Here is a 27,460-nt window from a genome sequence, read left to right as displayed (position 1 = left end):
GGTTTCTGCTGCCCTGGCGGAGCACGACACAGGTACTTCTCCCGTGGGAGAGAGGTGGGTGTAGCAGCAGGATCAGCCCACAAAACGTGGTCAGTAGTGCTGGGAGAACAAAGGTTTATTTGCACCTTTGGGAGGTCATCTGGAAGCACCTTACAGCCTTCCCTCAGTGGTTCTGGTGCGTCTGTGTTGCTGTGCCGAGGAGGGATGTATGTTAGAATGCTGCACTGCAGTCACAGCGAGAAATATCCTCCAGCTGAGATACGTAACCGCTCCTTTATAACCTCTTCATAGACAGGCATGTATCTCTTCTTAGCTGTGCTTCGTACAGCCCAGCCTGGCTGAAACACCTACTCATCTGTCTATCAAAGTCATGACATTCACAGCTCACGGGCAAGTTGGAGAGCCACTGTTATACCATTTTTTTCCATCTTCCAAAAATGTTTCTTGTTGCTCTTTCTTAAAAATGAAAAGAGTGCCTTTCGAGGGCAAACTTCTTCAGTAGAGAGGGCGTGTATCAAAATTTTTTTGAGGGGGACGTTAATCAGCATTTCTGAGGTTCCTTCATGTGTATGAACAGAACAATATTTTTATTCGTGGAATGAAGGGAGGTCTTCAGATTCTCCCGTTGTTTCTCTTCTAAAATACAGGTTCTGTTTCACATTCATCTCACACTTAAGAATGAATTTGTGTAGGTTTATCTTTACAAGGGTAAAGATGAGAGTTTTTACTGAAAAAGAAAAATCCCAAGGAATCCCATATTCCCTGGTCAGTCCTGTGGTGCTGATACTAAAGGAGTCACACAAGCCCCAGAATTGTCACCAGGGGTGTGCAGTACTAACACAGCTGACTACAAAAGAGATGCTTCAGGAAGTCAGAAATGCTACACTCCTACTAGCTGCAGCTGGTATATCAAATTAGGAAGAAAGTAAATTACTGTTGCTCCAGGTACCAGCTGTTCCAATAATGAAAACTCCACTTCTTAGGAGTACTGTTTAAAACAAACTAATTTTAAGGTTACTTTTATCTTCTGGGAGATTGGTGTTATAATGGCTTGTTAATCGTGCTGGCTAAGCCCAGTCTAACTAGGTCATTAAGTTAATGAACAAATTAGCAAAGAAATCTTGATGTATTTATGAATTTCAAAATCTTTAGCAGGGGTGTTTCACTAATTTCATCCATTTTTAAAGAATATTTATAGAAAATTTAGTATTCAGTTGAATTCTTACAGAAGAACATAATCCTGTAAGTGTGCTGGGACATAGTTTATTCATGATTTCATGGCAGGAAATTTCATTGTGACAGGTGTTCAGCATCCCACAACACCAATTCATGCTTCCTGTAAATGTATCGTTAAAATGAAAAATACGCACTTTTAAGGCACACATATAGTAAATCAAAAGCTTGTTTTTGCTTAAATATTTTCTTTTGTCTGTGCTAGATGATTTTTCAAAGCATATTTTGCAGCACTCAAAACAAGGCCAGCTGGATGCCAGCAAGGGATGAATCTATTCTGAAAGCTTAAAAAGGGCCACTACAAGTGAATGCTCTATTCTTTTCATACCCCTAAGCTGGCCTCTCAAAAGACTTAGGTTTAGAGTAAAGGATGTAGCTCTAAATTGGATCTCATAGCAGCTCAACAAGAATGGCTATTTCCCTGTGCAGGTGTGGAAGGTGAGGGTAGGAGTGGGAAGCTCTGCGCGTAAAGCCTTTTTCTTTTTCGGTCCTTACTGAGTCGGACTCCCCATTGTTCCTTTAATAGAACAAGCTCTATGGGGCACGTGGCTGGTACAAATAGACCTGTGCCTTGCTGCGGATATGAGTTTTGGCAGTTACGTGTTATTCCCTATACGTAAATAAAGTGCAGTACGACAGAGTACAGCCTTACATGTCTTTCCACGGGTGCCTTGCACGCTGTGTTTTCAGAGGCTGCACCTGCTATGTTCATCTAGTCACACACTGTCATCATTGTCCAGGAGGTAGATCTTGCCTTCTGAAGGAGATAGGAAAATATAGCTTGCCTCAATGCTAGAGAGCGGTACTCTTCGATTACTGTAAGCAATACTTGCAAGAGAATATTCTTGTAAGGCAGTTTTCACTGCACTAAATCTATACAATACAGTTCTGCAGGAGATAAATCACCGTTGGATATCCTTGAAAGAAATGAGATTTCCTAACAAACAGCTTTGCACTGAAAAGAAATATTTTAATAATCAGTTACTAGAATTAGAAACACTAGCTTTCCACAGATTCAGTAATCTGTAGATCTAGAGTATTTTCCTCTCAAAAAAGATGAGCAACGGAAGTAACTACTGTTTTCTGGCTTACTCATTTTTGGCAAATTCATTAGTCAATAAGTGTAATTACCTGTTCATTCCCTGATTTGGTTTAAGCAAAAGCACTCTGTTTATATATAACCTACCCAAATGAATAAGTTTCTTGCAGTAATTGACTTATCATCCTATGTAAATTAGACCACATTATCCTTTATTGTTAAATTTAGTTCAATTTATGGTGCAACTATTCCTAGAGTAAGAGTTTCATTAACAAACAGATGCTAATTAGTTTAGGATTAACTGATCTAATTCTAAATAGGTACCAGTGTTCTGTGATCTCATTAACAAATCTGTAGTTTCTATACATATGTCTTTCAGGTATAGTTAAAATTAATCTGTCACCAGATTGTATGTTTTCTTAAGGTGCCTTATTCACAGTAGAGATTCTCTGTTATTCAGTGGGTAAAAATATTTGTCAGAACAAAGAAGAAATTTGTTCTTTATCATGACTCATGTTTAAATTGTCTTTTTAGAGAGGCAGAAACATGTTTCTCAATCCTGGTTTCTGTATTTGGAGGAAGCGTCATAAGATGATCAACTTGAGAACTGTGTTGCAAATCCATGAAAACTTCAAGGCAGACAGCTAAAGAAATAGATGATGTTAGATGCTTAGAAGGTCTCCAGCCAACAGATTTATTATTATTTAACAGCTAAGTCTGTTCTTATGGTCAAAAAGGGCACGTGCAAATCACCTATCACAACAAAGAAGTATTTTTTAGGAAAATTGCTAAAAAATGCTTCCCTTTGTGAATATGACTTCCTCGATCATAATTAGCAGCTAGTGAAAATCAGGTGAACTTAGTTATCAATAGCTGCAACATTTGTCAGTTAAAGAAGCCTTACTTCTTTGATCATTAATACATGGATAAAAAGCCTGTCACATAGCAAGTAACTCCTGCACCAGTGGAAGGATCTCACAGTAATTTCGGTCCAACTGAAGGTTTATTGTTAAAATTGCAAAAAGCATTATTTGATCAAGTTCATCCCATCCCTTGAATCTTGAAGCAATCAAAAAATATTATTTGAAGGTTCTGTAAAATCAGAGAGAGAGGAGGAGGGAGGGACGGAGGGAGAGAGATGGTGAATGATTTCCACACAAGAAAAGACAATACTTTTGTTGTTTCCATTTTGAGATCTTCAGTTTGTTAAAACTTAAAAGTGGAAAGAAAATTTACCTAAGTGTGTGAATTTGAACAAAAGAAAATGTTTACTCTCACTCTGCAGGAGAGTACCCTGCTAGTACTCTGCAGGACAGTACTCTGCTAGTACTTGTAAGACCCTAAGTATTACGGAATAAAATTGGAGACGATGGGAGTTTTGCCATTGACTTTCTCGAGGCCAAGATTTAAGCTTTATGGACACAGTTAGGCTTCCCTGGAGCCTGGAGAGATTTTGCCCTTGTAAATTATTTTCCCCAGGACTTCTGGAAGAACCATCTGCAGAAGGATTAGGAACAAATTAACACCTCTGTTGTTTCATTGAGCAGCTCTATCAGAAAAGGGATGGAATATCAACTCACCCAGACACAGCTCTTCTACCTCGCTTCCCGCTTCTTCCCTCTTCCAAGGTCTCTGTAGCAATAACCCTGCTGCCCTCTGTCTCTGGGGTAAAATGACTCTATGCTCTTCTCTTCCTTTGCCATCCCTAATAGCAGCAGCAGAGGTGGCTGTTCTTTCATCGTCTCGTCAGTATAAAACATAAGTAGAGCCACAGCTATAGAAAACAGAGATCTTACCACAGCCATGCAATCTTTTCTGTTTCAAATTATAACGCTCTTTAATTTCTTTATCTGTTACAGTGTATTCTCCGCTGATTCCTAAGAACACTTTTCTTTATCCATTAAAAACAAGAGTAAATCTTGCAAGTAAATGCTTATAGCTAGAATATAACTTCATGTAAACTCAACACATTTTTTAAAAAATTGCATTGGGACAATCCAGCAGAGACAATCACCATTCAGATTTATAATTAAACTGCTCCATTTGAGCAGAAATGATTTAGGCTTGAGCTGTGGAGGATATTTTTCTCTTGCTTGTTAGTACATAGGTGTGACGTTTTTATTAAAAAGAAGGCATACCAATATTCTCACACAATGCAGCTTAATGATATGTGAAATATGAATGTATCCATAACTTACAATATATACGGGATTTCTGTGATTTGATTCAGTTCTGCATACTGCCATATAAATGCTGCTTGTTTTAAATAATCCAAGCCTGAAGAACAAATTCTGACAGTCTACCTGTGTCTTAAGAACCTACTTTTCTCCCACTCAAAGTTTGATTAATTAAAAGACCCCACTGAAAAAGGAATTTTCTGACTTGCAAAACTGCCAAAAAAAATTCCTGTAAGTCAAGCCAGAAGAAAATGGAAACTATGCAGTGTGTCACTTATCTGTATTGTACCGATTTTCTTGGTTTATTTATTATATTCTCTAACTTACTAAGTTTTAATATCATGAATAGCACCTCATATACATTCTATTGAAATGACTGGTACTATTCCTGAATACCCTGATTATATTCAATTGAGTAAAAAATTATAGATATGACGCCTTTGTTACTATTTCTAAATCTCTGAAATTGGAAATAAAGTTCATATCCCTGCCAGCTATATCAATAAAGTTCTTCAGTTTCTAAGGGAGCTTGAAAGTAATACAACCTTTTTCTCAAGTAGGCCTTCTCCCTCTGCCAGTATGCCCCAGCTTCCACCACTGATTTTAGTTGTCATTCTGAAAATACAATGATGTCGTGTTGCAGTACGGACATCATGATGCAGGAGGCGATGTGCAAGGGGTACGCTCCTTAAGCACTTTGATTCCTCTTCTTCCAGAGCGACCGCATTTACTCAGCCACCTCAAAATCATGTTTCTGCTCCTCTTTCTGTAGTAGCGCTTCATCCATCTCATTCTCTTTTTAATTTGTTGAACCTACTTACATTGAGGCCACAAAATTTCCTAAGTTGCTGCTCTGCTGTTAAGTAATCACTGCTTGTCTCTTATCAATTTCTTGTTGGTCCTTGAGACAAAGAATGTGAGTTGATCAGACCAGAAACCAGCTTCAGCAAGTAGTTTTAGGAAGTGGAGGGACTGCTATTTATTGCATTATTGTTTGAATTATACCTAGACCTCAGTCAGTATCGCAGGAAGTTTGTCTCCACACTGTAGCAAATGCACAGCAAGTTACAGTTTCATACCCAAAGAATATTTAACCTCAAACTACTTTGAATGTTTCAGCAAAATGAAAGAAATAGGTACAACGCAACCCTTTCCTATGCTGCTTCTGGAACCTGAGGAAAATCAGCAGTTGCTGTGTGAAAAGGCAATTTCATTAATATAGCCTTTAAAAATACTGTTCTGAGGAAATCTTGCAGCTGGAACATGATTCACACAATTGCGCTTTCTTGGAATTGACGCATCTGGGCACAGAAGTCGTCTTTCAGCTTCTCTGCTCTGCCTTCTATTCCTATATCTCATACGCATTAAGCGTTATTGATTCATGACTGCTGGATTATTTTGCATTTTATTTTGTGGTGTGGTGTGCTTGTTTGCCTCGGTTTTTTGGGCCCACTGAACACAAAGATTAAAAATTCAGAAGTTATTATGTTTCACTCATAAAATTCTGTGCCTGTAAATGCCTTAAAATTATCCCTCTAATATATGTGTTGAAATTAATATTTTTTCACCTCTGTGATAAAATCTAAGATATTTTTTTTTCCTGTTCAGAAAAGAGAAGTGGTCAAATAGTTTATACCTTGTCACAGTGATAGACAGTTTGAGGCAGAATCTTTCTACTCTGTCATTCCCTACCTGTTCTAGTGTGTCATTATCAAACAAAAAGAGACACCTTAACTGACAGTGCTTTACAGCAAGTGTGATTTACAGAACAAGTTTTTTGTGTTTAACATAACATTAAATTTAAATACATGAGGAAGAGAGTTTTTATATTCATTTGCAATGCAGTCAGTGAAGAAAAGTATTTGAAATAATGAAAAAAAATGTATTAAGGGAAAGATCAAAATGAAGAAAGTTTAATCAGCACCAACAGAATTTAATAGGCCTTTGCTCTAAAACCCCCCGAGATCAGACTGGAATTGAAGAGCATACTGATATAAATAAAAAATGAAATAGCAGAAGATTTATTTGCTACTTAAAGTTCCAATCAATGTCAAATTAAGCATAAGCTTTTATAATCGGTTTAGAATCTTTGACCTCTCCAAATGCAGTGGACTTAAACTGATACTCCTTCAGCATATGTTTCCAGCTACATGTTTACTCAAAAAGGAGGACACCCTATAGCTCTAGTTTTTCTTTTCATGTTCTAACTGCAGGAACCTGTTCTTTTTGATTTATGACAGACCTCCTGTTAAAAGTACTTAGAAGTTGTTTATTTATCAGTGATTTTTAAAAATTTATTGTTTATTATCATTATCATCTTTGGGATATACACACAGAAAAGATTTCAGCATAGGTAGACCACTGGGTAACGCAACGGGAGTCTGTGTGGTGATCTGTGTCCTTTCACATCTCTGCATGTCAGAGAACTGTGGCTTCCTAAAGTAGGGTAAACCTAGTTGAGGGAGTCTTACGGAAGGTATGCTTCTAGGAACTATACTGAGGCTTTGACCTTCTGGAGACGCTCCCTCTGGATATTTTGCAGAGCTGAGTCAGGGAGCCGGGGACAGGCTTGGGATTCACTTTGTGTGTGGTCAGGTCCGCCATTTCTACAACGGTGGAGGTCAGCTAACCCCTAACCACAGTTTCTGTGTTAGAGACTGATTAACAGTAGAAGGCAACTGGCTTCATGACTGCTATGCCTTTGGATGTTTATGTAGTTGGAGTTATATTTTTTCTAGTTGCAGTTGGGGTGGGGAACCGCGTGCTGCTCCACAGCTAGTGTCCCTCATACAGGTTGCTGCCTCCTCAGAAGAGCGACTCCAGCAGGAAGTTTGAGTTTTCCATAAATAATTTCAGAAGAGCTAGGCTTACCAAAGCCAGCTATTCAACTGCTTTAACTTGATGGGACAGTATGATGTAAAGAAGTTCAAGGGAATTCAATTAGCTCCAGGCATTTGGGCTGAAGTGAATGCCACCAAGGGAAAGAGCGGAAAGCTGCTCAGAGCCACGATCTCTTCCAGCAGTGGATGTCATTCCATAGCCCCTGTTTGCCATGGCAGCCGTCAACAGGCAGCTGTCTTTTTGTCTGTCACTTCAGAAGCAGAATGGCATAGAGTACGCTGTCTTCCCTGTGACATATTCATAGCTAATACTACAGCCTACACAAAGGTATTCCCACTGGCATCAGTAGGGCAATTCCTGTGAGAGAAAAAAAAAATCATGCAACTGAGCAGCTGTAGCTATAGCTTCCATGGGAAATTAAATCTCAAGAAAAAAATGTCCATAATGTCATGACCCCTCATTAGATGGGATGAGGAATCTCATACATTGATCATGTTGGGTTTGGTATTCAAGCATGTGTCCTCTGATGCTAATGGTATTTTCCATGTAAAGCCCAAGTAGGTAATATGTGAGGAATAAGGAAAATAAACTATGATTTTATACCTTGTAGCTTAAGGTATCTGTAGAGTGTAATTCTACAGAAAATGGATCACATTCACACACCCTTGAAAGAAAATAGATTTTGTCATTTCACTTCACGAGCATAAACACCTTATTTTAGACTGAAAATATCTAACTTTGCCAACAGCCTAATTTCAGTGACAGTTTGCAATACAAAGTTCCTGCTTGTTCTCAACTTTTTGAACAGTGGTTATCTGGTGATCTTCAGAGAGACTATCTTCATAAATATAATTAGGCAGTCATTAGAAAGTATAAACTCTCCTCTAATAGATGTCTTACAAATTTTGTTACAGATATAGCATGTTTCATGTAAAGGCTTCCTAAGTCTCTAGTATCTATTTTTATTATATTTATTCATCCAGCATAATTCATATTTTCATGCATTGATCTTTTATATATGTTGTAGAAGGAATACAGCAGGGAACATAATGCAAAATAATATATTACTCTCAGTATGTGGCATCCAGAGAGATGCAGGTCTTTTGATATTCTTACAGCGAGTCCTGTTTCAAAAAGGAAATACTACAATCATATATACTACCTAAAAAGAGCACCACCCCTCTATACTTACCAATTTAATTAATTACAGCAATGCCATTGGGTGTTTTGCAGATCTTGCACCATTAAATAGCAAGAATGTTGAATTTGATTGTAATGTTGTCTTTTCTTCATTTAGTTTTCAGAATTAAAAAATAAGCATTGCCTTGAAAAGGAATACAAGTATCTGCTGCTGAAAGCTGGGATGATTTTTTTCCCCAGACCCCTGTTTGTGGCAAATTCCCTTCCCTCATTTCTCCGTTCCAGGCATCAATGTTATGCTCCCACTTAGCCACTGGGACTCTAGCCAGGCACTGGTACAGAGGGAGCGCCAGTGCTTTCACAGGTGTAAATCAAACCAGCTCCACTGGTGCCACCTGCAACGCATTCGGTTGTAACAGGCGATGTCTTGCACGGGCTCCTTTGAACCACAAGATAGTTTACCATAGATTTCAAGTGCACAGTAGTGAAAAAAAAGGAAAAGGCCACATCTATTCATGGGGATGCAGGGCACAACCTCACCTTTTCCATATGATGCATTAAGGTCTTTGGACTGAGAGGGTTTCAGATTCAATCCCCTGCTCTGTTCCTGTTAAATACTTTGAAAAATTCTGAAATTATAAAAATTTAATGAGATGGTGAAATCATTTTCCACTGAGCTGTCAGCAGCAGCTGCATGCTTCATTGTAGCTGATATTACTTCAGCAGGATGTATAAAATTGCACTGGAGAAAGAAGAAATTGGAAGTTGATAAATTTCCTCAAATTTTGTCTTCTGTTGTTGTCTAATGGCCAGTACTGGAATTTGTTGTTGGAACCTGTGATTACATTCTTACTTTACCATGGTAATACCTAGAGGCTTCAGCAGATTCATGGTCCCATCAGCTGTCACCATTCTGCAGAACATTTCTTTCAAATGGAACTCAGCATAACTGTGGACTTAAACCTCTCAACATACACAGAGCACATTGTAATATGGAGTTATACGAGTTCAATAAGAATAATTTAATAAAAAAAAATTTCCAATATTGATTCTTACATTAAAGTTTAAGAGAGAGGACCAGGACACAGTGTTTCTGTATGCATCAACTCCAGCTGAAATGGTCATGTAAATGTCATCATCAGAAATATATGCAACTCGTAGCTTATATATGTAATTACTTGTATAATCAAGTTGTAATGAGATATTATTGATAGATTTTTATTCTTTCAGTATTTTACTAGTGCACATTTTTTTTAATTTAGCAATTTTTTTCTGTCTATGGGCAATTGCATTTCATGACAGAAAAATACTTTTATTTTGGAATGTGCTTTTGCAACTGTTATTATTGAATTCCACATGGTGCAACAAAAATATTCTTGTAGAACAGAATTAGAAAAATAACAATCCCTGACCCCTCAAGTCAGTGATGTTGATAGGAATGAAGATTCATTTGAACTGACCAGGTCAGGTACTGTTTTTATTCCTTGCTAATGACTTATTTGCCATCATTACTACACTCATTATTGGAAAAGTCTGGTCTGACTTAGTATGCTTAAACTAAATCCCTGTGACAGAAGGAGATAATGTTTTATTTAATTGGATAATCGGTGTTTTAATTTAAATAAAGCTCAGCTTTATTTGCCAAACAGGACTCATTAGAAAAAGAGTAGAAAACATTTTTGTTTAATTCCTCTTGAATAAGAAAGTATTCTAATCTAATTTGGACAGTGTACTAAAGAGACTTCAAAATGCAGAACCATGTTGTCTATTACCAGTTGTATAAAAACTAGACAGAATAATGCTAATTCTTGCAAGTAGGTATTTTACTAAACATCAGAAGAGAAGCCATAGCAATACATCCCTAAGAAAATTAGTCGTGGTGATAAGATATGCACAGCTTGTTAGTTCAAATAATAATTTTTTTATCCTTGGTATATTTTTAATATTTATATTTATATATTTATATATATATGCATCCTTTAATTGACATTTTTAATTATTGTTTAAAATTCTCTTAGCACTAAGAAAGCGTAGTCATGCATGGGGGTCTCTTGTAAAAGCCCTGTACAAAGCTAGTACGAAGACGCCCCTTTCCACTGCGAATAATTTTCAGTCTTAACAGGAATAAAACCATCTTGTACAAATGACCTTTAAAAAACATCATTCCTTTTTTTGTCCATCTTTCTTTTACCTCATCATTTTGTGGTTGGACTCGATGATCTTAAAGGTCTTTTCCAGCCTAAATGATTCTATGATTCTATGATTTTAGTTGCTACTTCTTTCCGTACTCCTATTTTGCAGATTGTTGTTCCTCTGACCCATTTTGTAGTAGTGTCCTAACTCCTCCCAACACAAGCTTTAGTCTGCAGTCTTGCCTGGTTAGTGTGTGTTAACTGGCTATTCAGAAGATGCCCTAGGTAATCCAAATTTTTAGGATCAAGAAACATTTGCACTGAGTGTGTTGTGAGCAGATTTTGCCTGGTCCCTAAATGTCCTCTGGAGGGTGGGGGGCATGGGTGGGTGATGGAGAGGGGAGGAAAGAAAAAATATTTGTTTGGATTTGATTAGCAGCAATTGCATTGTTGGTTTTATTACTCAATTTCCTGAATTAGAGTCTCTTACAACCCCTCGCCCTCCCTTTTATCTCAGGAAAGTTTTCAACTTTTATATATTTTTAGATGGAAGAAAAAAAAAATATTTGAATAAAAGCAGTACATTAGAATCTAGTTACCAGTTTTTAAAAGGAACCGTGCAATCTGTGTAGACCATAGAGTTCTTGCCAATAGAAAATACGCGTAGAATAAGTATCTTTTAAAAGGGCAATGTTCCAAATAGAAAGGCTTCTTAGGTGGTTAGTATCAAAGGTTTCTCTAGGCTCATTTATACCCTCCTCTCCTGTAGTGGGCATCCCTGTTCCAATGCACTGACTTTTGCTGTAGAGGATTGCCAAAATAGCTCTGCTTGTGTCTATGATTTCCATACAACAGTGACCTTTTTTCCTTTCCTCAGTTCAGAACATCATTCCGGGTTTGCAGTCTTAGGTAATACTGGAGCTGACAGGCTATTTTGAATTCTTGAACAGTTTTCATTGCGCATCTTACCCAAGAAAGGGCAGGGGAAGGAACTGGTAACTACAGAGCAAATGGAGGTACTTGGAAGTAGATACAGGCAGAGGAAATAATGGAATAAGGTTCTAAAATATATTGCATAATGAAAAATTATGTAAAGATACAGATGTGGGATGGATAACTAGTACCATTCTGCATGCAAGGAAGGGTTAATATCTTGGAACATTTAGCAATGTTTTCAGTCCAAATATGCACTGCAATATAGCATTTAAATTGATCTACTAGCAATAAATAAGTTGAACAGTGAATTTTTTTTCAGCCTGTGAAATTGGCAATGGAATAAGACCTAGAATCTCAGAGCATACCACAGGGTGAATATATCAATTTAGGCATGTTAAACATTCCTTGACATTTAAAACTTTTTTACTTCCTCCTCTTTCCTTTCTCTACCTTTTTTTTTTACTGTATATGGATGAGAGATTCAGAAGGGGAACCAGTCAATTCATAAAACAACTTTTCAATGTCTGTATTGCTATGAAACTAAGATCACAGCAATCCTAGTGAATGTCATAGCCCTTGTTCTTGCATCCTCTGTGATTACTTCATTTTAAGGCTAGATTATTTTGCAATTTGTTAAGTTTCTTTTGCTTCTGATTTCTTTACCTATGTCTATGAATTTACAAATTTGACTTTCCAAGTAATTGTGAGTTTACTAATGCAAGTCATTGAAGTGTTTAATAAAAGAGAAGATGAACAGTTGAGCATCAGATGCATAGGATACTGATGAGCAAGTGAGCACCAAGGAACAAATACTTCTGATCCGTACTACTGCCATGTTGAATTTAGGTAGGAGTATATAGCAGTTCTTGAAGCACATTAGCTAATGCATTTCTTGATCTTTCATGTAGTTTCATGTAATATCAAATCATTTGTGCAGGTGTATGAATTCTTGAAGTGACATGGACTTTATAACACTGAGTTATTGAAGGAGTAAGGTCTTAATTTATTGCTAAAATACAAATAATCATACTGCTTGTTAGGAATTGGACATAACTGCCTGAAGAACTGAATAAATAATTTCTCCCAGGTGTGCTTGTAGTGAGTTGTTACCAACTTTTTCATCCTCTCTTAAGCAAACTGGCTTTCAGCTAGTTATAGGCTGAAGCAGATTGCTAGATCACATGGAGCTGTAGACTGACTCAGTCTGGCATCTGGTATTGGATATGATTCAAGAACACTGTCATAGTTTCTGCATAGATTTATGCAATGTATTTCACAATAATGTCCATCTTATTATTCATACTGGATTTTTTATCAGTCATTTCCTTTGCCATATGTGTTATTGTTTGCACATATTACCAAGAATTATGGGATGATATGTCTTTATCTGCCATCACAGAAGAATATTCATGATTTTCTGCACTAACAGAGTTTGCTGCAAAAAATCATTAATTTTACACTTGTGGCAGATTTGCCCAAAGATCTGACACCAAACTCTCAGTTACTTAGGTAGTGAGACTAACAGCACAGATTTGAGCAAAAGTAGAAATGAATCCCTCGAATTTGCAAACCTTTGTGGCTTTTTTAATATTCAGGATTTACAGAGAAAATGTAACAGGAAGAAAAATCCATATGAATACAATCATTTGTACCACCCTGTTGCAGTAAATTCAAGTAATTCTGAAATGCAAACACATTGCGGGGGAGGGTAGGTAAGATTTGAGCACTTGTTCCCTTGCCCTGTAGTTTTGCTCAAATAGCAGAAGAGCAAGAATTAGAAAATAAGTACAAGCAAGAAGAAGAAATGGAATACAAACCCAAAACTACTGCAGGACACAGTGTCAGAAGCACTAGTCTCTCACAAATCTTCTGTATGTTTTTCAGCACAAAAAATAAATGTCTTTTCTTCCAGTGCAATACAGCTTGTAACATATAAATCAGAGACACACTAGCAAGCACTTATTCTTTAGCCTAAACTGCTTTCTGGAAAATTTCAGGCATTGAAAAGTCAAGATTATTTTCTAGTGTTGTGCAATTCCAACCAATACTAGTTCCTCTCTCTCCGTCCTTGCATTTGAATCTCAGTATTGCATGCCTTTTATTGTTGGAGAATTTAGTTCATTTTAAATTAAATCAGTCAGCTATTCCCCTACAGTAATTAGACACTTTGTAATGTTGAATTGCCCCAGAAATTGCACAGCTCAATGTGGGTTACAAATAAGCATGCATTTGCCCATTGTCCAGCAATGGCATCTAAGAAGCCTATATAGAAATCGGCAGATTAGCATGATTTGATGAATAAATACAATGTGACGGATCCCAGCTAATGCAAAGCAATACAGCTCTGCTTAAATCAACAGAATGATTACTAGGTTATACTAGCTGATGGATATTTGTGAAGCACAGTAAACACATCTATAACTGTAGAATTGCTAATGCTGCCACTTACAAAGCTTTTTTGCTCCAATAGATTTGAAAAAAGCTATGCTTGTTCTTGTCTTTGTTTTTCATTCTTCCTTTCTCTTAGGAGCCCTTGTTTTGCTTTTTTCATGCTATACTTTTTACCTTTTTCCTCAACTCTAATTATTTCTCTCTAGTATAATCCAAGTCCTGGGGTAACACATGCAGTGCAGCCTGATTTGTTACTAGTTGAACATAAACCCTTCAGCTGGCCATCAGAAAGACACTCAACCATCCCAGCTTTAGTGCCAAATCTGATGACAGGAGATGGAAGTAGAGACAACATTCTTGGCACGCTTCCCTGTTTACAAATCCCTGCTTTGAAACCACATTCTTTTGCTCTGTGATATTCTTACTTCCAGGAGTGTGGAACAAGGTAGACTTCACAATAAAGCCCAGACAAATTTTATTTAATACAGCGACACAAGCAAGAAAATGGTGTGGTTCCCTCTATAAGGTTCTAACATTTTTTCTTTGAACTTTCTCATCATCATTTTGTGGGGTTTTTTTTTTTCACTCCTTGTGTGTCTGTAAGCCTCTATATGATAATGGAAGGAAAATACTAAGTTTTAACTGAGCAAGGTATAATGGAACAGCAGGAAGCTTGTGAGCCACTTAAATTAAAATGATGAGGAAGAAATAGACATTAATTATCTCAGGCTGCGTTATCATTTCATTTTGCAAGCAAGGAAATATTTAACACCTCGGAAGCAAAATGCTTTACTTCGGACTGGAGAGATAATTTAAAATCGCATGCAGGGGGCAGCTAGATGAAAGATCAGAATCTAGTATATTCACTGAGCAGGAATGATGAGATGAAAAAGTAGACAAAGAAGAGACTGTGTTCATGTTCGCTCTGTCCCACAAACCATGACCTCTTCCACAGTCACAAGGACCTATTTTCAATTTCAAGGCAATAGCTATAAATGTTAATAATTGCCTTTACCTCTTTCTCTGTAGCTTAGCTTCTTGCCCCATTACCAAAACCATTTAGTTTCTCAGTAATTCATTTTCTACATAATCTCCTTTCATGTCCCATGTTTCCTCTATTGTGTTTCACCTTGGGCAGTACATCATGTAAATAAAGCCTATATCCATAATCGCTTTACTATACTGCTTAAGGGAATTCACTCTTGAAAACTCCATTCCAACCTGTGTCCATTATAGTAGATCTCTTTAGTCCTCATTAGATGGGACAAGTGGGCGAATATTTTACAAGATATTTCAGCATCAATGATGTAACCTTGAGTACCTATTCAAAACTTAGATGTATTTAAAGGATGAGCATGAAACAGATAAAGACATCTGAGAAAGAAGTTCATCATCCTGTACTTCAATTTCAAAAATTCCTGCATTTGAAATAGTGTTTAAAGGCCACATTATAGTAGTATAGACACTGATCAAATGGCCAAAAACGTCCAAGAACTTGTATTCAAGTATATTTTCAAATTAGAAATAGAGATTTAATGTACTAATAGCCTGGAAAATGTGTATATTGGTATTTAAGGCAGAAATAATTGAGTTAAGGCAGAAATGATTGAGTTCTGTATTCTTCCAATGAGGAAGAGAACTCCCAACTTCACACTCTCAGCAATGTGACTATCTCGGAAAGGACAGAAACAAACAATCAAATATTTGTGTAAATGGTAGTATTTTTAGTCCGTTTAGCACTTACTGTAATTAAGAGGTGTATATTGTCTTTTTTAAACCAGGTTTGACTTTGAGTTTGAATTTAGGATTCCGTCAAGCTCTTGTGTGTGAAATGAAAATTAGATACTTCTCTTCCACTTCTCTGAAAGCCAAATGCCTCTGAAAGCTTTTGACACTCTCTCATGTCATCTCATGTTTGTTTGACATGGTTGTTGGTGGTTTTCCATCCTTGGTCTTAAATTTCAGTTTATAACAAATCCGAAGCCCTGCTTCATTGCAGTTTTAGTAGTGGACAGTATTCATGGGAGAAAGCAGGTAGAATTTTGAAATGCTCTCTGTGCTGGGTACTAGATGGGAGTGAAAATATTAGATAACATACTACCTACATTTTTTTCCATGCACTTAGAGGCAGTTAAGGACTTATGAAGTTGGTTCCTCTAATGCTTTTATTACATAAGAGAAAAAAAGTAAAAATAATAATTGCCTTCCAGCATAGAAAAAGCCATTAATGTTCTTTTCCTTCCTTTTTTTTTTTCCTTTTTGTTCTCAAGCTTCATTCTGACTTGGACAAGGGAGTGGGCACTGTTAAATACACCCTTTCAGGAGACGGTGCTGGTACGGTTTTTACCATTGATGAGACCACAGGAGACATTCATGCCATAAGGAGCCTAGATCGAGAAGAAAAACCTTTCTACACACTCCGGGCTCAGGCTGTGGATGTTGACACAAAGAAACCACTAGAGCCTGAATCAGAGTTCATCATCAAAGTGCAGGACATTAACGATAATGAGCCAAAGTTCCTGGATGGGCCTTATGTTGCCAGTGTCCCAGAAATGTCTCCAGTGGGTGAGTAAGATGCTTTAAACACTTGATAACTAATTGCATATTACTTAATTGTCTCAATGTGCATTTCCTGCTGAGGAAAGAGAGAGAAGGCTGAAATGAAAATATAACTTCTAAACCTTATTATTAGAAATGTCTCTGTGCTTAGAAATATACAGATTACAGTTTTGTTTTAGCTTTATTTGCTTATTTAGAAACTCACTCTCCTTCAAAATGAGTGCCTGGGGCTGTAAGTCTCTGAAGACAGGAGAAAGAAAAAAAATATATTCAAGGCAGGTCTGCTAAGGTCCAGGGTTCTGTGCATCCCCAAACCTGTTATTTCACATGATGAAGTGTGTTCCCCTTTCTTCCTAGTTTATGTTGACTTTTTGCTGTACAGAATTAGATGGTACAACAGCATCTTGCCACTTACTGTTCTTGTCTTTGTGGCTGTTAAACTCCTACAGCACTTGCACGATCTACTAATTATGAATTAGGGGATGATTCTTTATCCAAGTCCTGCCACACTGTGGGTGGTGAAAGCAATGATTGCCCTCACCTGGCTCTCCACAATGCAAGAACGGGAGTCAGAGAGGCTCAGCAAAACTAGCTTAAGGTCTCAAAAACCTAATGTCCAAGAAAATACTGAATGCATTGGATTTTTAAGTCAAAAAAAAAAGATGAGACTGACTGGAAACATGGTCATTTTTCAAAAAGCTAGTGTACAGGGGAGAGACTCATTTTCTCTCCAAAGAAAGGTGGACTGTAATAAGGATACTGAAGCACTGGAATAGGTTTTTGTTCGAAAGACTTTCACAAAATGATAGGCATTTGCCGGGGAAGACGTAAAGAGCGTTGATCCTGCTTTGGAGCAGGGGAATAGACTAAATGGGCCTTTCGGGTCTCTGCCTGATGGGTGATTCTGCAGTGGTCCTGAGCAGCGTGTTTGCAACACAAGCACACTGCTTGTGTCCTGCTGCCAGATGGCACTTCGGGCTTCCCTGCGGGCACCAGAAATTAATTCATTCTGGGCTGGGAGGCCTTTAACTTCCCAGTGCTAGTTTCAGCTTATTGCCATTTTCTCTCCTAAGCTGTCTTTTCCCAGTGCTTCACAAGCCAGTACTAGTCATTTAATACTCCCTGTAGTTGCTAACAGTTTTGGAAGTTTTCTGACTGTGAAATGTGCAGAGGGATCCTGTTGCCCCTTCAGCTATGCAGCTCAGATGGTGATGTTTTGAAAGACTATCCGGGAGGCAACTAGCTATCTACACAAGTTGCTATATGGAATTAATGAGGAAGTAGTTTAAATTTTGTGATAAAGGGTGGTAGAATGTGATAAAATATGATATGAATAGACATGTAGAGATGATCACGTTAATCTCATGCAAGTGTAGGGACAAGTTCATGACAGTCACCCGTAGAGGTGCATCCATAGATTCACTGTATAGGTGCACTATTGTTGTTGCCCCTATAGAGATGCCCAGTAATATTACTTACAGTTATATTATTTATAGATTGAAAACATTTTTTTATATTTTGAAGTCTATTTCTGTGGCAAGTTCAGAATGAAATTGTCTTTCCAGTGAATATATGGTTAGTTGTTACATTTTTTTAAAGACTTGATAAGAGAGAAATGAGCAAAATAATAGTGAATAATGCTATTTACACAGTGGAATGCAGTGCATTCATTCTCTGACTCTGTTGCTCTCCCTTCGTCTTCCTTTCTTATTTTCTTAAATATGTGTGTGCAGTAGCAGACAAAATGCTAACAGTGGGTTTATTCTGTGGGAAACTCTCTTCAAGGTGTGCCATGCGTCGTGGCTTTTACATTGACTGGGAGTTGCATGACTAAATGAGATGCAACTGAATATGCTGTGTCATGCATACAGTGTTTTAAAAGAAATGCTTTTCAATTTATTCTCCTTTGGAAAAAACAGCATTAGATGCCATGGTAAAAATACATCCTTTTGATCTTCACTTTATTCAGTCACATTCACTACCTCTGAAAGATTTATTCATAACAGTTTTTATTTTCCTCTATAAGAAAAATAAAAGATGGATGAAAATTGATCAGAAAAGGCAAGGCAAGGAAATAGCGCCCTAAATGGAGGCCTAAACTGCAATTAGCGGTTACCAAAGCAGATAATTTTTGCTGATGGGTTGTCTTGCAGCAAAAATATCCAGAAATGCCTTCTGTCGCCTGTGATGTGCCAGGAGATTGTGCCTTCTCCGATGTAGGTCTCTCCACACTCTTGTTCTCTCTTATCTATGCTTTTGCTACCTTATGTGAGCACAGATTTCTCAGAGGATCTAAAACTACTGCTCCCTATCATCAGTACCATTTAGTTGCACCTACAGAGATGCCTAGACCTACCACTGCCTGAGGCTGACATTGAAAATCACTTTGATTTTTTAGCTGGTGCAGCATATGGTTGTCTTGGCTTAGGCAAAAACCCTGATAAACTCTTCCTCTCATCTATTTTTTTACTTTTCCGTTTTCTAGTTGCCAGTTTTCAATTCCCAAATGTCCTAAACTTCACTTAATATATTTTTGCAACAATATTTATTATGAACTGCACTCGTGCACACTGTTTCCATTGTGGGAAATGCACTACAACGTGCCTTTTTTCCCCCTTACCAGTCATTTCTATGATCCTGACAAGCTTTTGTGACTAGTGACTTGCTGTCTTTTGTTGTTGCATGACACTCTCATGCAAAGGTTTACTCAGTTTGGTAGTTTAGCCTAAGGTTATTGGTAATAAGGAGCAAAATATGGATGCCAGAGTTCATGTTGAAAGGGGAAGAGGGGCAAAGAAGTAGCTAATAAAATCCTCAAGACTTAACTCCCAATGTAAACACACAGTACATATTCCATTTGGACAGTGAAATAAAGTGAATTGTATAAAACACCCTTGAGGCCCCACAGTCTGCAGCCGTAAGAGAGGATTGCGTGGGGCTGGGAAGTCTTGGGAAGAAAAGCGTCCTTTAGACCCATTACACACATTTTAGAAATTTTCATGGCTGCACTGTTCTCATTTTTGTAACAGCTCTGGCCCTCGTACTAATTGCTGTTGCTGAAGCTTTGGTGGCTGAAAAAATGCCGTAGCATTCATCCCCGGATTCAGAGTTCCAGTCACAGAGTTATAATAAAATTGTGCGTCAACTTTACCCTGGACCTTGGTGATTTTTTACTCAAAAAGGTACAAAAAGATGGAAAATCATAGGATCCTCAATACCTGGTTTTCTGCTCGTAGATATGATTTAGACATATCTGTCTTATCCAAGTTTTTCCTGGTAGATTTTCTAAGAACTTTGTTGTGTTATTTTCCATGCATGTTTTAGGTGGAAATTTATTTTTTCCCTTCAAATTTGGTTTGAGGCTATATTGAAGTTTCTTCTACAGTTTCTGTACACTGGGGTTTGTTTGTTTTTCCCTCTAATCAATACCACTCCTTAAAAAAGATTATGGTAACACATATCTTTTAGCTTTTTCTGAACAAGAGATAATTTTAGGATTTCCATTTTTACTTAGTGATGCATTCCTTACTGGGAGCCGAATTCCTTCATATGCTTTTTACTAAGAAAGAAAATGTTAGCAGCACGTTTACTGTGTTTTAAAACTATAATTCAAGCCCACACAGGACGCCTACCTGTTTTATGCCAGCTAGCCTCACTCCTTCCATACATGCACTGTAATCTGCTCCTGTGTGATGGAAAGGACAGTCAATCACAGACATAAACAAAAAAGATCTTCTCTTGAAAAGCCCTTTGGTTACCAGCTGGTGTAACATGCAGGCTACTGTACCCATCTATGACTTCCATTATTTCTGATACTTTCTAAGTGTGCATAGTTTCTGTATTGTTGCAGAAGGATATTGGTACCTCCAAAGTTGACAGTGTATTGCTCACATAGTAAATGGGGTGCAGAATACTTTATGGTGAAGAATTTATTTTGGGAAGGACAATGATGTGAAATTCCCTGCAGAGAAACTCAGCAGATGGAGTCAGATTACAATGCAGAACTAGTATTTTAAGAACAGAGATTGCTATGCTGTTATCCTATGCCTAATAAGAGACTTATAAAAGCTTAAGGGCTGGAATCCTAATGTATTTTTTCTGATCTTGGATTGGTCTTATCAATATCTTTATTTGAAAATATTGTCTTGATTTAATAAGAGTTCTAAAATATGGAAGAAACCAGAAACGGAAGTGTATGTGTGAGGACTGAAAAGGGGGCTGTAATTTCCCCATTTTTAAGTTAGTGTTAGCAAAATATGTTGTCCTTAAGTATAGTTTAATCAACTGTTGTTGCTTCTGGCAGCTGTGCCAGCTTCTGTTGCAATATAGCTCATATAAGCATGCAAATACATGGTGAGTTTAAACCAAGGTTATCCCCTTATTAAAGCTATCAGTCCAGATGACTGAGAGTCGGGGCATACCAGCGTTAAACACACATTCAGGGAAAGATCTTATATATTTTTATATATTTATACATAAAAATGTGCACAGAAATGCATCTGCATTTCTCATGCATTTCCTTCGCTGACTATGCTGATTTTAATTGATCATATGTATTACACATGACAAATTTATAACTTCTGCTATCACACAGTGTCCTCATTGTTTTCTGAGGTCTTTCCATTATTCCTCTATGCTTATACACAGACCAGCTAGGGCTGTACTAAACCCATCAATTCCATAACGTATAGATTCCATATATTCTTTCCTAGGCAATTTCATTTCATACCTTTCCACGAGATTAACTCTTTATTGCTTATGGGGGCTCTACAAACTCCAGATCACTGTGGCAATTATTCTGTCTTTTTGGTTATTAATTAATGAGTAATGGAATATGTTCACGTTAAATAGCTGTATTACTGATTAGGCTTGAATATTCTATTTGAAACTGCCTCAGTTGTAACACTATGTTGTAACACTAAAATAGTCGATGATACTAGAAAGTTGGTATCAGGTTATTTTTACTGGGTATTCTCCGTGGTGCAAGGCAGCTACTTGAAGAGTGTTATGGATTTGCTTCCTATGGTACTAAGAGCCTAAAAATAGTCTCTATAAATTTTCTGGTAGTTTTCCTTCTGAAGTGAATACTTAATTGGCTTATATTTAAGCATTGGCTTATATTTAAACATTGACAAAGACTTGTATATATACATTCACAAACGGAACATATGTTTAATATATCCATCTATGTAGTTTCCTGTGAAAGAATTACAATGTGTAGAAAACTAACCCGATGAACTGGTGGGTAGGAGCCTGCACTCCGGTTTGGGCATGGCTTAGTACCGTGTGCCTGGGTTTAGCCTGCAGCTTACACTGAGCAGAGGCTGGGGAAGGAAGGACTGTAAGGCATCGGAGCAAATACTGAACGATCCTTCCCTTGATACAGATTCCTAGATTCTGGCGATATATTTTTCAGGATTTCCAGAAGCGTACCCAGGCTGTTGCAGAAGATATTGCTTTGGGAATCTGTAGAGGCCAGAGAGATTTTTGAATGGTGTTACACACACTCATGGAGAGAGAACTGGCAGTATAATCTGTCAGTCCCTCTCTGCAGCCCCTCCAGCTCCACCCTGGTCTCCAGGGTTTTTTCTGGTGTTATTGAGTCCTTAGAGGCAATGATGGGAATTGGATGTCATACTCAAGATACAAATATCTCAAATACTCTTGGTTATTCTCTTATTTGTTCTCTTTTCCTTGTCTAATATTCCCATCAATCATTTTCCCTTTTTTGTCCACTGTTGATCATTGACATGAAAACTTTGGAGGATTTTCCACAGTGATCCCAAGATCAAGAGTTCATAGGTAACCGAGCTACAACCTAGTTCTGTGAAAGTAATGATAAGGTATTTTTTTCCCATGCCTCTTACTTTGTATTTCTCAGTGTGAAATCCCCTATGCCCAGTTACTTGTTACGTTAAGATTTCCCTGTAACACTTTGCAGTCAAGCTTTCATTTCGTCAAGCTGTCACCTGCTTATATATTCTCTTTTACTGGCAACCTATGAGTTCAGATCCAAGTGAGATGCCAGTGGTAACCCCCCCTCTCATATAAAGACTGGCAATTTATTCCTACCATTTTATTTCTATTTTTATTTGGATATTATCTTAAAAAAGGCTGTTCTCTCTTAATCTATCTTTTTCTTTTTTTTTTTTTTTTAGTTTTTCCCCAAGAGCCTTTGCTTAGGAACCTTGCTGAAAGCTTTTTGGAAATCTAGATACTGTTTACCTATGAAAGTAATCTAGAGCTATATATTCACTGATTCACCCAGTAGTTTTTAACAGAGTGGCTTCCTTTCACAAAACTGTACTGACTCCCCCCTTACAGGGTCATATCCACACGTCCTCTAATTTGGTACTTTATTACAGAGCATACAAATTTGTCCATTGACTGGGTCAGATCTGGTGCCCTAGGTTGTACCTGTTCAGAAAAATTCATGTCCCATCACTGTCTTTCAGTTTTCTGTCCTGGGGCTATGTCAGATGGCAGTTTATCCATCACAGCTGATGTTTCAGTGGTTTCTCATTTAGAACTGCTTCCTTAATTACAGATCTTGTCTTTTTGATTCATTTTTTTAATTGTGAAAAGAAGCAGCTACTGCACTGAACATCAGACTGTTTTATAGCCACTGTAGAAAAGGTGAGTTTTAAGGAACGAGCAGAAGGAAAGGCAGGTTATGGCCGCTTAGCCTTTTGCCAAAGATTTTTTTCCCGTGTATAAGGGGCATTGCACAAAAATACAAACCGAAACAAAAATAAAAAAAACAACACTGAGTTGTTGAGAGGAAATTACAAGTAGGCAGTAAAAGCTTTTGAAACAAAAGTGTTTCTTGACATTATGATAGATCACTAGGCAACCTGGGCAGCTTCAACTACTGTGAAAAGCCTTACAGACAAAACCCTTTTAGATCAAAAGGGAGGAAGAAAACAGTGCAGAGAATCAAGGCTTGCTTGGTTAAAGGATTGTGGCTGTTGTCATACTCACTGTGAATTTCTTTTCATACACCGTGTCTGTTGGAAATTGTCAGAAAAACAAGGAGATTTGGCAAATACCGTTAGCTGGGAGAATCTATGTAAAATGAAAGCTGTGACAGACAGGACCCTACAAACATGCACACAACAAAATGTCTGAGAAGCTTTTGCTGTTAAAAAGGTGAGACGCTGGATAAATGTTTTCTGCCAGCTGGTTTCACAGTCCCCAAATGTCAGTATTAGTGCCAAATTCATGCAAAGCATTTGAGTCTTGCTTCATGTATATCCAGGCCTACTTTATTGTGTTTAACTGGAAGTGGGCAAAGTTAAAAACTCATGTCACAGCAGATAAAGCCATTATGTTCCTATCCACACGCTGACGTTACTCCAGCTCAGAAGTGTAAATCAAATAACATTTTATATTTCATCACACCCAAGTCTTTTGATGCAGACCCCTCTGTTAGGTTAACCAACCAATAATTTCATTATTAAAATTAAACTATTTGGTTTTGCTCTGAATGTGTATGTTGGTTGTTTTAATGGTGCTGAGTATTAGTTCTTTTAGTATATAAGGAGAAGCTTTGTAATTATTGGTACAGTCTTGTGGTTTGCATAATCATCTTTAGGTTCAAGATATATTGCATTAGAGTTGTTGGGATTATGTGTTATTTTTTTGTCAATGGTGCTATTACTGAGGGAAAGGTATTGGCATGTTTTAGCGTAGTATTGAGACATGTAGGAATTGTTTTTATACAGGCACGTAACATCTCTAAACATAAAACATGTTGTATTGATAGTTGTTTTAGTAGCCACTGATCAGCTGTAAATGTTAAAAATTAACAAGAAGCTGCTTTTTCCTTACCACAAAATGACTCTGAACATTAAATATCTTTTCAGCAAGAGCTGTTCTTTTGGCCACCAAGTGGTTTTAAACATTAAACATATTTTAAAAGTATTACTGTTCTCAGCCACTGAGTGACTGTAAACATTAAATATGTTTTATAAAAGCTGCTTTTCAAGCTACTGCCTGCATGGCTATGAACATCATTTTTCTTTAAAGTTGCTTTCCAGCCACTAAGCTATTTTTTTTCTTATAAGCTCAGTTCTATTTATAATTTTTCACAGAAGAAACAAGTGCAAGGTTTCACTGGCACAAAGCAGCTCTTCATTTGTGACAAGTGATCATGTCCTAGCCATCTTCTCATAAAGATACTGCAGGTAATGAGAATGAGCCAAAATTTAAATGGGTTTTTATGGATATTTTGCATGGACAGTGTGTGCATATCTAGTGTTCTTCTCCCCCATTTTTGTGTATAACTCCGCAGTAAGCGAAAATAAGACAAGCAGACATGAGTGATATTCTGTACTAAGGTAACTGGTCTAAGAAATCAGTCACTGATGGATTGTGTGAATCAATCAAGTCATCATCAGCCCTAGAGGAGGACAAAACAGAAGGCAAAATAGTCTCAAGATTGCTAAGCAAATGGGAGTCACTAAACCAAATGTGATTAAGGGCTTTAATTCTGTGTGCAGAAATAACTCCATGTGGCAAATTAGATGTAATCCTAGGAAGGCCTGGAGTGATAAGAAAAGTGGTCGTGAGAATCTGGCTTAACAAGAGCTAAGAGAAAAAAATCACTGATCACAAATATTCTGTTAAGGACAAATTATTCTCTGTTTAGAGAATCCCATAAGGCTTCAAGTCTACAGCAAAGAAACTGCAGATAAAAATAATACCTTAGGAAGAGAAAATCTACATAAAACAGAGGTCTAAAAATATCTGCAGAATGAGGAACAGCACATACTAGAGAATCTTTAAATGGCATGGCATGTCAGCCAATTAGTAGGTGTAGCTGTCTGTCGACCTTGGATTTAATGAATCCTAGATACTTAATGTTTCTCCATATTTGTAGTAAGGAACAGCATAGATGGGCAATCCAGCCCAATGTCTATCCCCCACACCGTATAGGTTTTTCCTAACTAAGGAACCATTAAAGATCTTACGGGAACATGAGCCTGATGTCCCTCCAGCCTTTGATCAACAAGGGTCCTGACAGAGCTGGCTGAAACTTTTCCACAAGAGCCATTTTTGCTAAGTTTCTGCAGAACTGAAAGATGCAAACATGTAATTCTGTCAAAACTTTTTATGAAAAACCAGATGGCTGCCTGGTGAGTCATCCCCCAGGTTAGCTAGTGACTGGCAAATTAAACAGGTGGTTCCCAAATTAGTAGAGGAGCATTCTTTATGTCAACCTGACAAGCCAAGCACTGGCTGACTGGGAACCCGTAGGCCAGGCAGTCTTCTCGGGAGCTGGGAACCTGGCGGGTTTGTCTGTTCCCTGATTTCTCTGCCATGCAGTTGATGACAAGGCAGGTTGCCATGCTTCCCAGACAAGATAGTCAGCCTGCAAGCTAAACAGGCCATAACTAAGTAGGAAGAAGACCAATGGAAATGAAACAAGCTGTCCTCTTTGCCAAAAACTCAGTAGTGCCAATATTGTTTTCGGGAGTGTGCAAATAATTTTTTTCTGGAGTGAAGCAGGATGAAGTGAAAGGCCAAAACTATCTGAAATATCCCAGTAAAGCAAAATTCCACTGTCCAGACATCCTTACTTGCCAGTTAAGTCCGGGGACCTTTTGTGCAGAAGTCAGCAGTAAAAGTGAAATCATCTGAGGGTTAGAAAGGCAAAGACTGGAAATCGAGTGGGTGCTGATTTCAGGCAGGTGTGAAAGTAAAGAATGACAGCAGAGGAAGAGGAAAAGCTTTACAGACTGTTCGGATTTCATTTCAGGAGCTACTGGAGAGAAATGTGACACCTTTAATACTGCCTTGGACTTGATTCAGATTGGCACTGCTAAAGAGACTGCTATTGTTTCTGTTAACAAACGTCAGGACCATCCTTTTATTTTCATAAGAAGCTTAAAGCATATTAATGCATAAATACATGACGCTCAAGGTATGAGTATTCCTATGGAGCAGTCTTGAGGGAGCAGGGAAACAGCATGCAGCAGGCAAGGGGCCCTCCAGCAAGGACTGCCTGACACACCAATCCGCACCAGTCGTTGACGGAGAATGCTTTTGCAGATACTCTCAGAGGTGTAATTTCAACTAACCATTTGCATCTTTGAACACAATCGTTCACAACTGGCGATTTTCACTGGAAATAGTTTGTTGACTGCTAGTCATTCCACTGAGGTTGGCATGATGTTTGGGGGATAGAGATTCTAACTGGTAAAGGATAATATGAAACCCAACAGCCAATCCAATAATACCCAGGTCAGGAAATCTACAGCTGGAGAGTATCTCCTCAATCATATCCTTCATCTTCCATCTGTGTTTATTGCTGTTAGCACAGCAAGCATCAATTTTAACATTTGTTGTGATCTAAAGGAGTATTCTAACTTATCTGAAACATAGGATAATTACATAGCTAGCACTCCCATATTGTAGGAACATCACGTTAGAAGCCTATCTGTCCTCCAGTCTCTGTAAATGGCCAGAAGTAGAGGCTAGGAGAAAGTTAAACACACATTTAAGCAGATTATCATGTCATAGCTGTTTTGGGGTTATGTGGCGGGGTTTTGGTAGCGGGGGAGGGCCCGCAGGGCCGGCTCCTGTGAGAAGCTGCCAGAAGCTTCCCTGGCTCCGAGTCAGACCCACCGCTGGCCCAGGCCGAGCCCGTCAGCGACAGCGGTAGCACCTGTGGGAGAACAGATTTAAGAGGGGAAACCTGTGGTGAGTAGTGGGATTGGGATGTGAGAGAAACTCTTCTGCAGATACTGAGGTCAGTGAGGAAGGAGGGGGAGGGGGAGGGGGAGGTTGATGTCCCTGCAGCCCGTGGTGGGGTGGCAGGCTGTCCCCCTGCAGCTGGAGCAGGCTCCTGGCAGGACCTGTGGCCCCGTGGAGAGAGGAGCCCACGCTGGAGCAGGTTTTCTGGCAGGACTTGTGACCCCGCAGGGGACCCACGCTGGAGCAGGCTGTGCCTGAAGGACTGCAGCCCAGGGAAGGGACCCACGCTGGAGCAGTTCATGAGGGACTGCAGC

At 38.2% G+C, this 27,460-nt stretch overlaps 1 protein-coding gene across 1 annotated transcript in view; it reads left to right on the top strand.

Moving 5' to 3' along the window:
- Positions 1-27,460, top strand: part of CDH12 (cadherin 12, type 2 (N-cadherin 2)) — a 156,194-nt gene that overhangs the window by 17,831 nt on the left and 110,903 nt on the right. Inside the window, exon 2 of the mRNA XM_010571465.1 lies at positions 16,160-16,454. Coding sequence (XP_010569767.1) covers positions 16,160-16,454 — 295 coding nt within the window. The remainder of the gene's footprint in view (positions 1-16,159; positions 16,455-27,460) is intronic.

Source organism: Haliaeetus leucocephalus, unplaced genomic scaffold (assembly GCF_000737465.1).
Source record: "Haliaeetus leucocephalus isolate CR32 unplaced genomic scaffold, Haliaeetus_leucocephalus-4.0 Scaffold328, whole genome shotgun sequence".
NCBI lineage: Eukaryota > Metazoa > Chordata > Aves > Accipitriformes > Accipitridae > Haliaeetus > Haliaeetus leucocephalus.
Note: the sequence above shows the minus strand (reverse complement) of the source record. Positions and strands in the feature narration are given on the sequence as shown.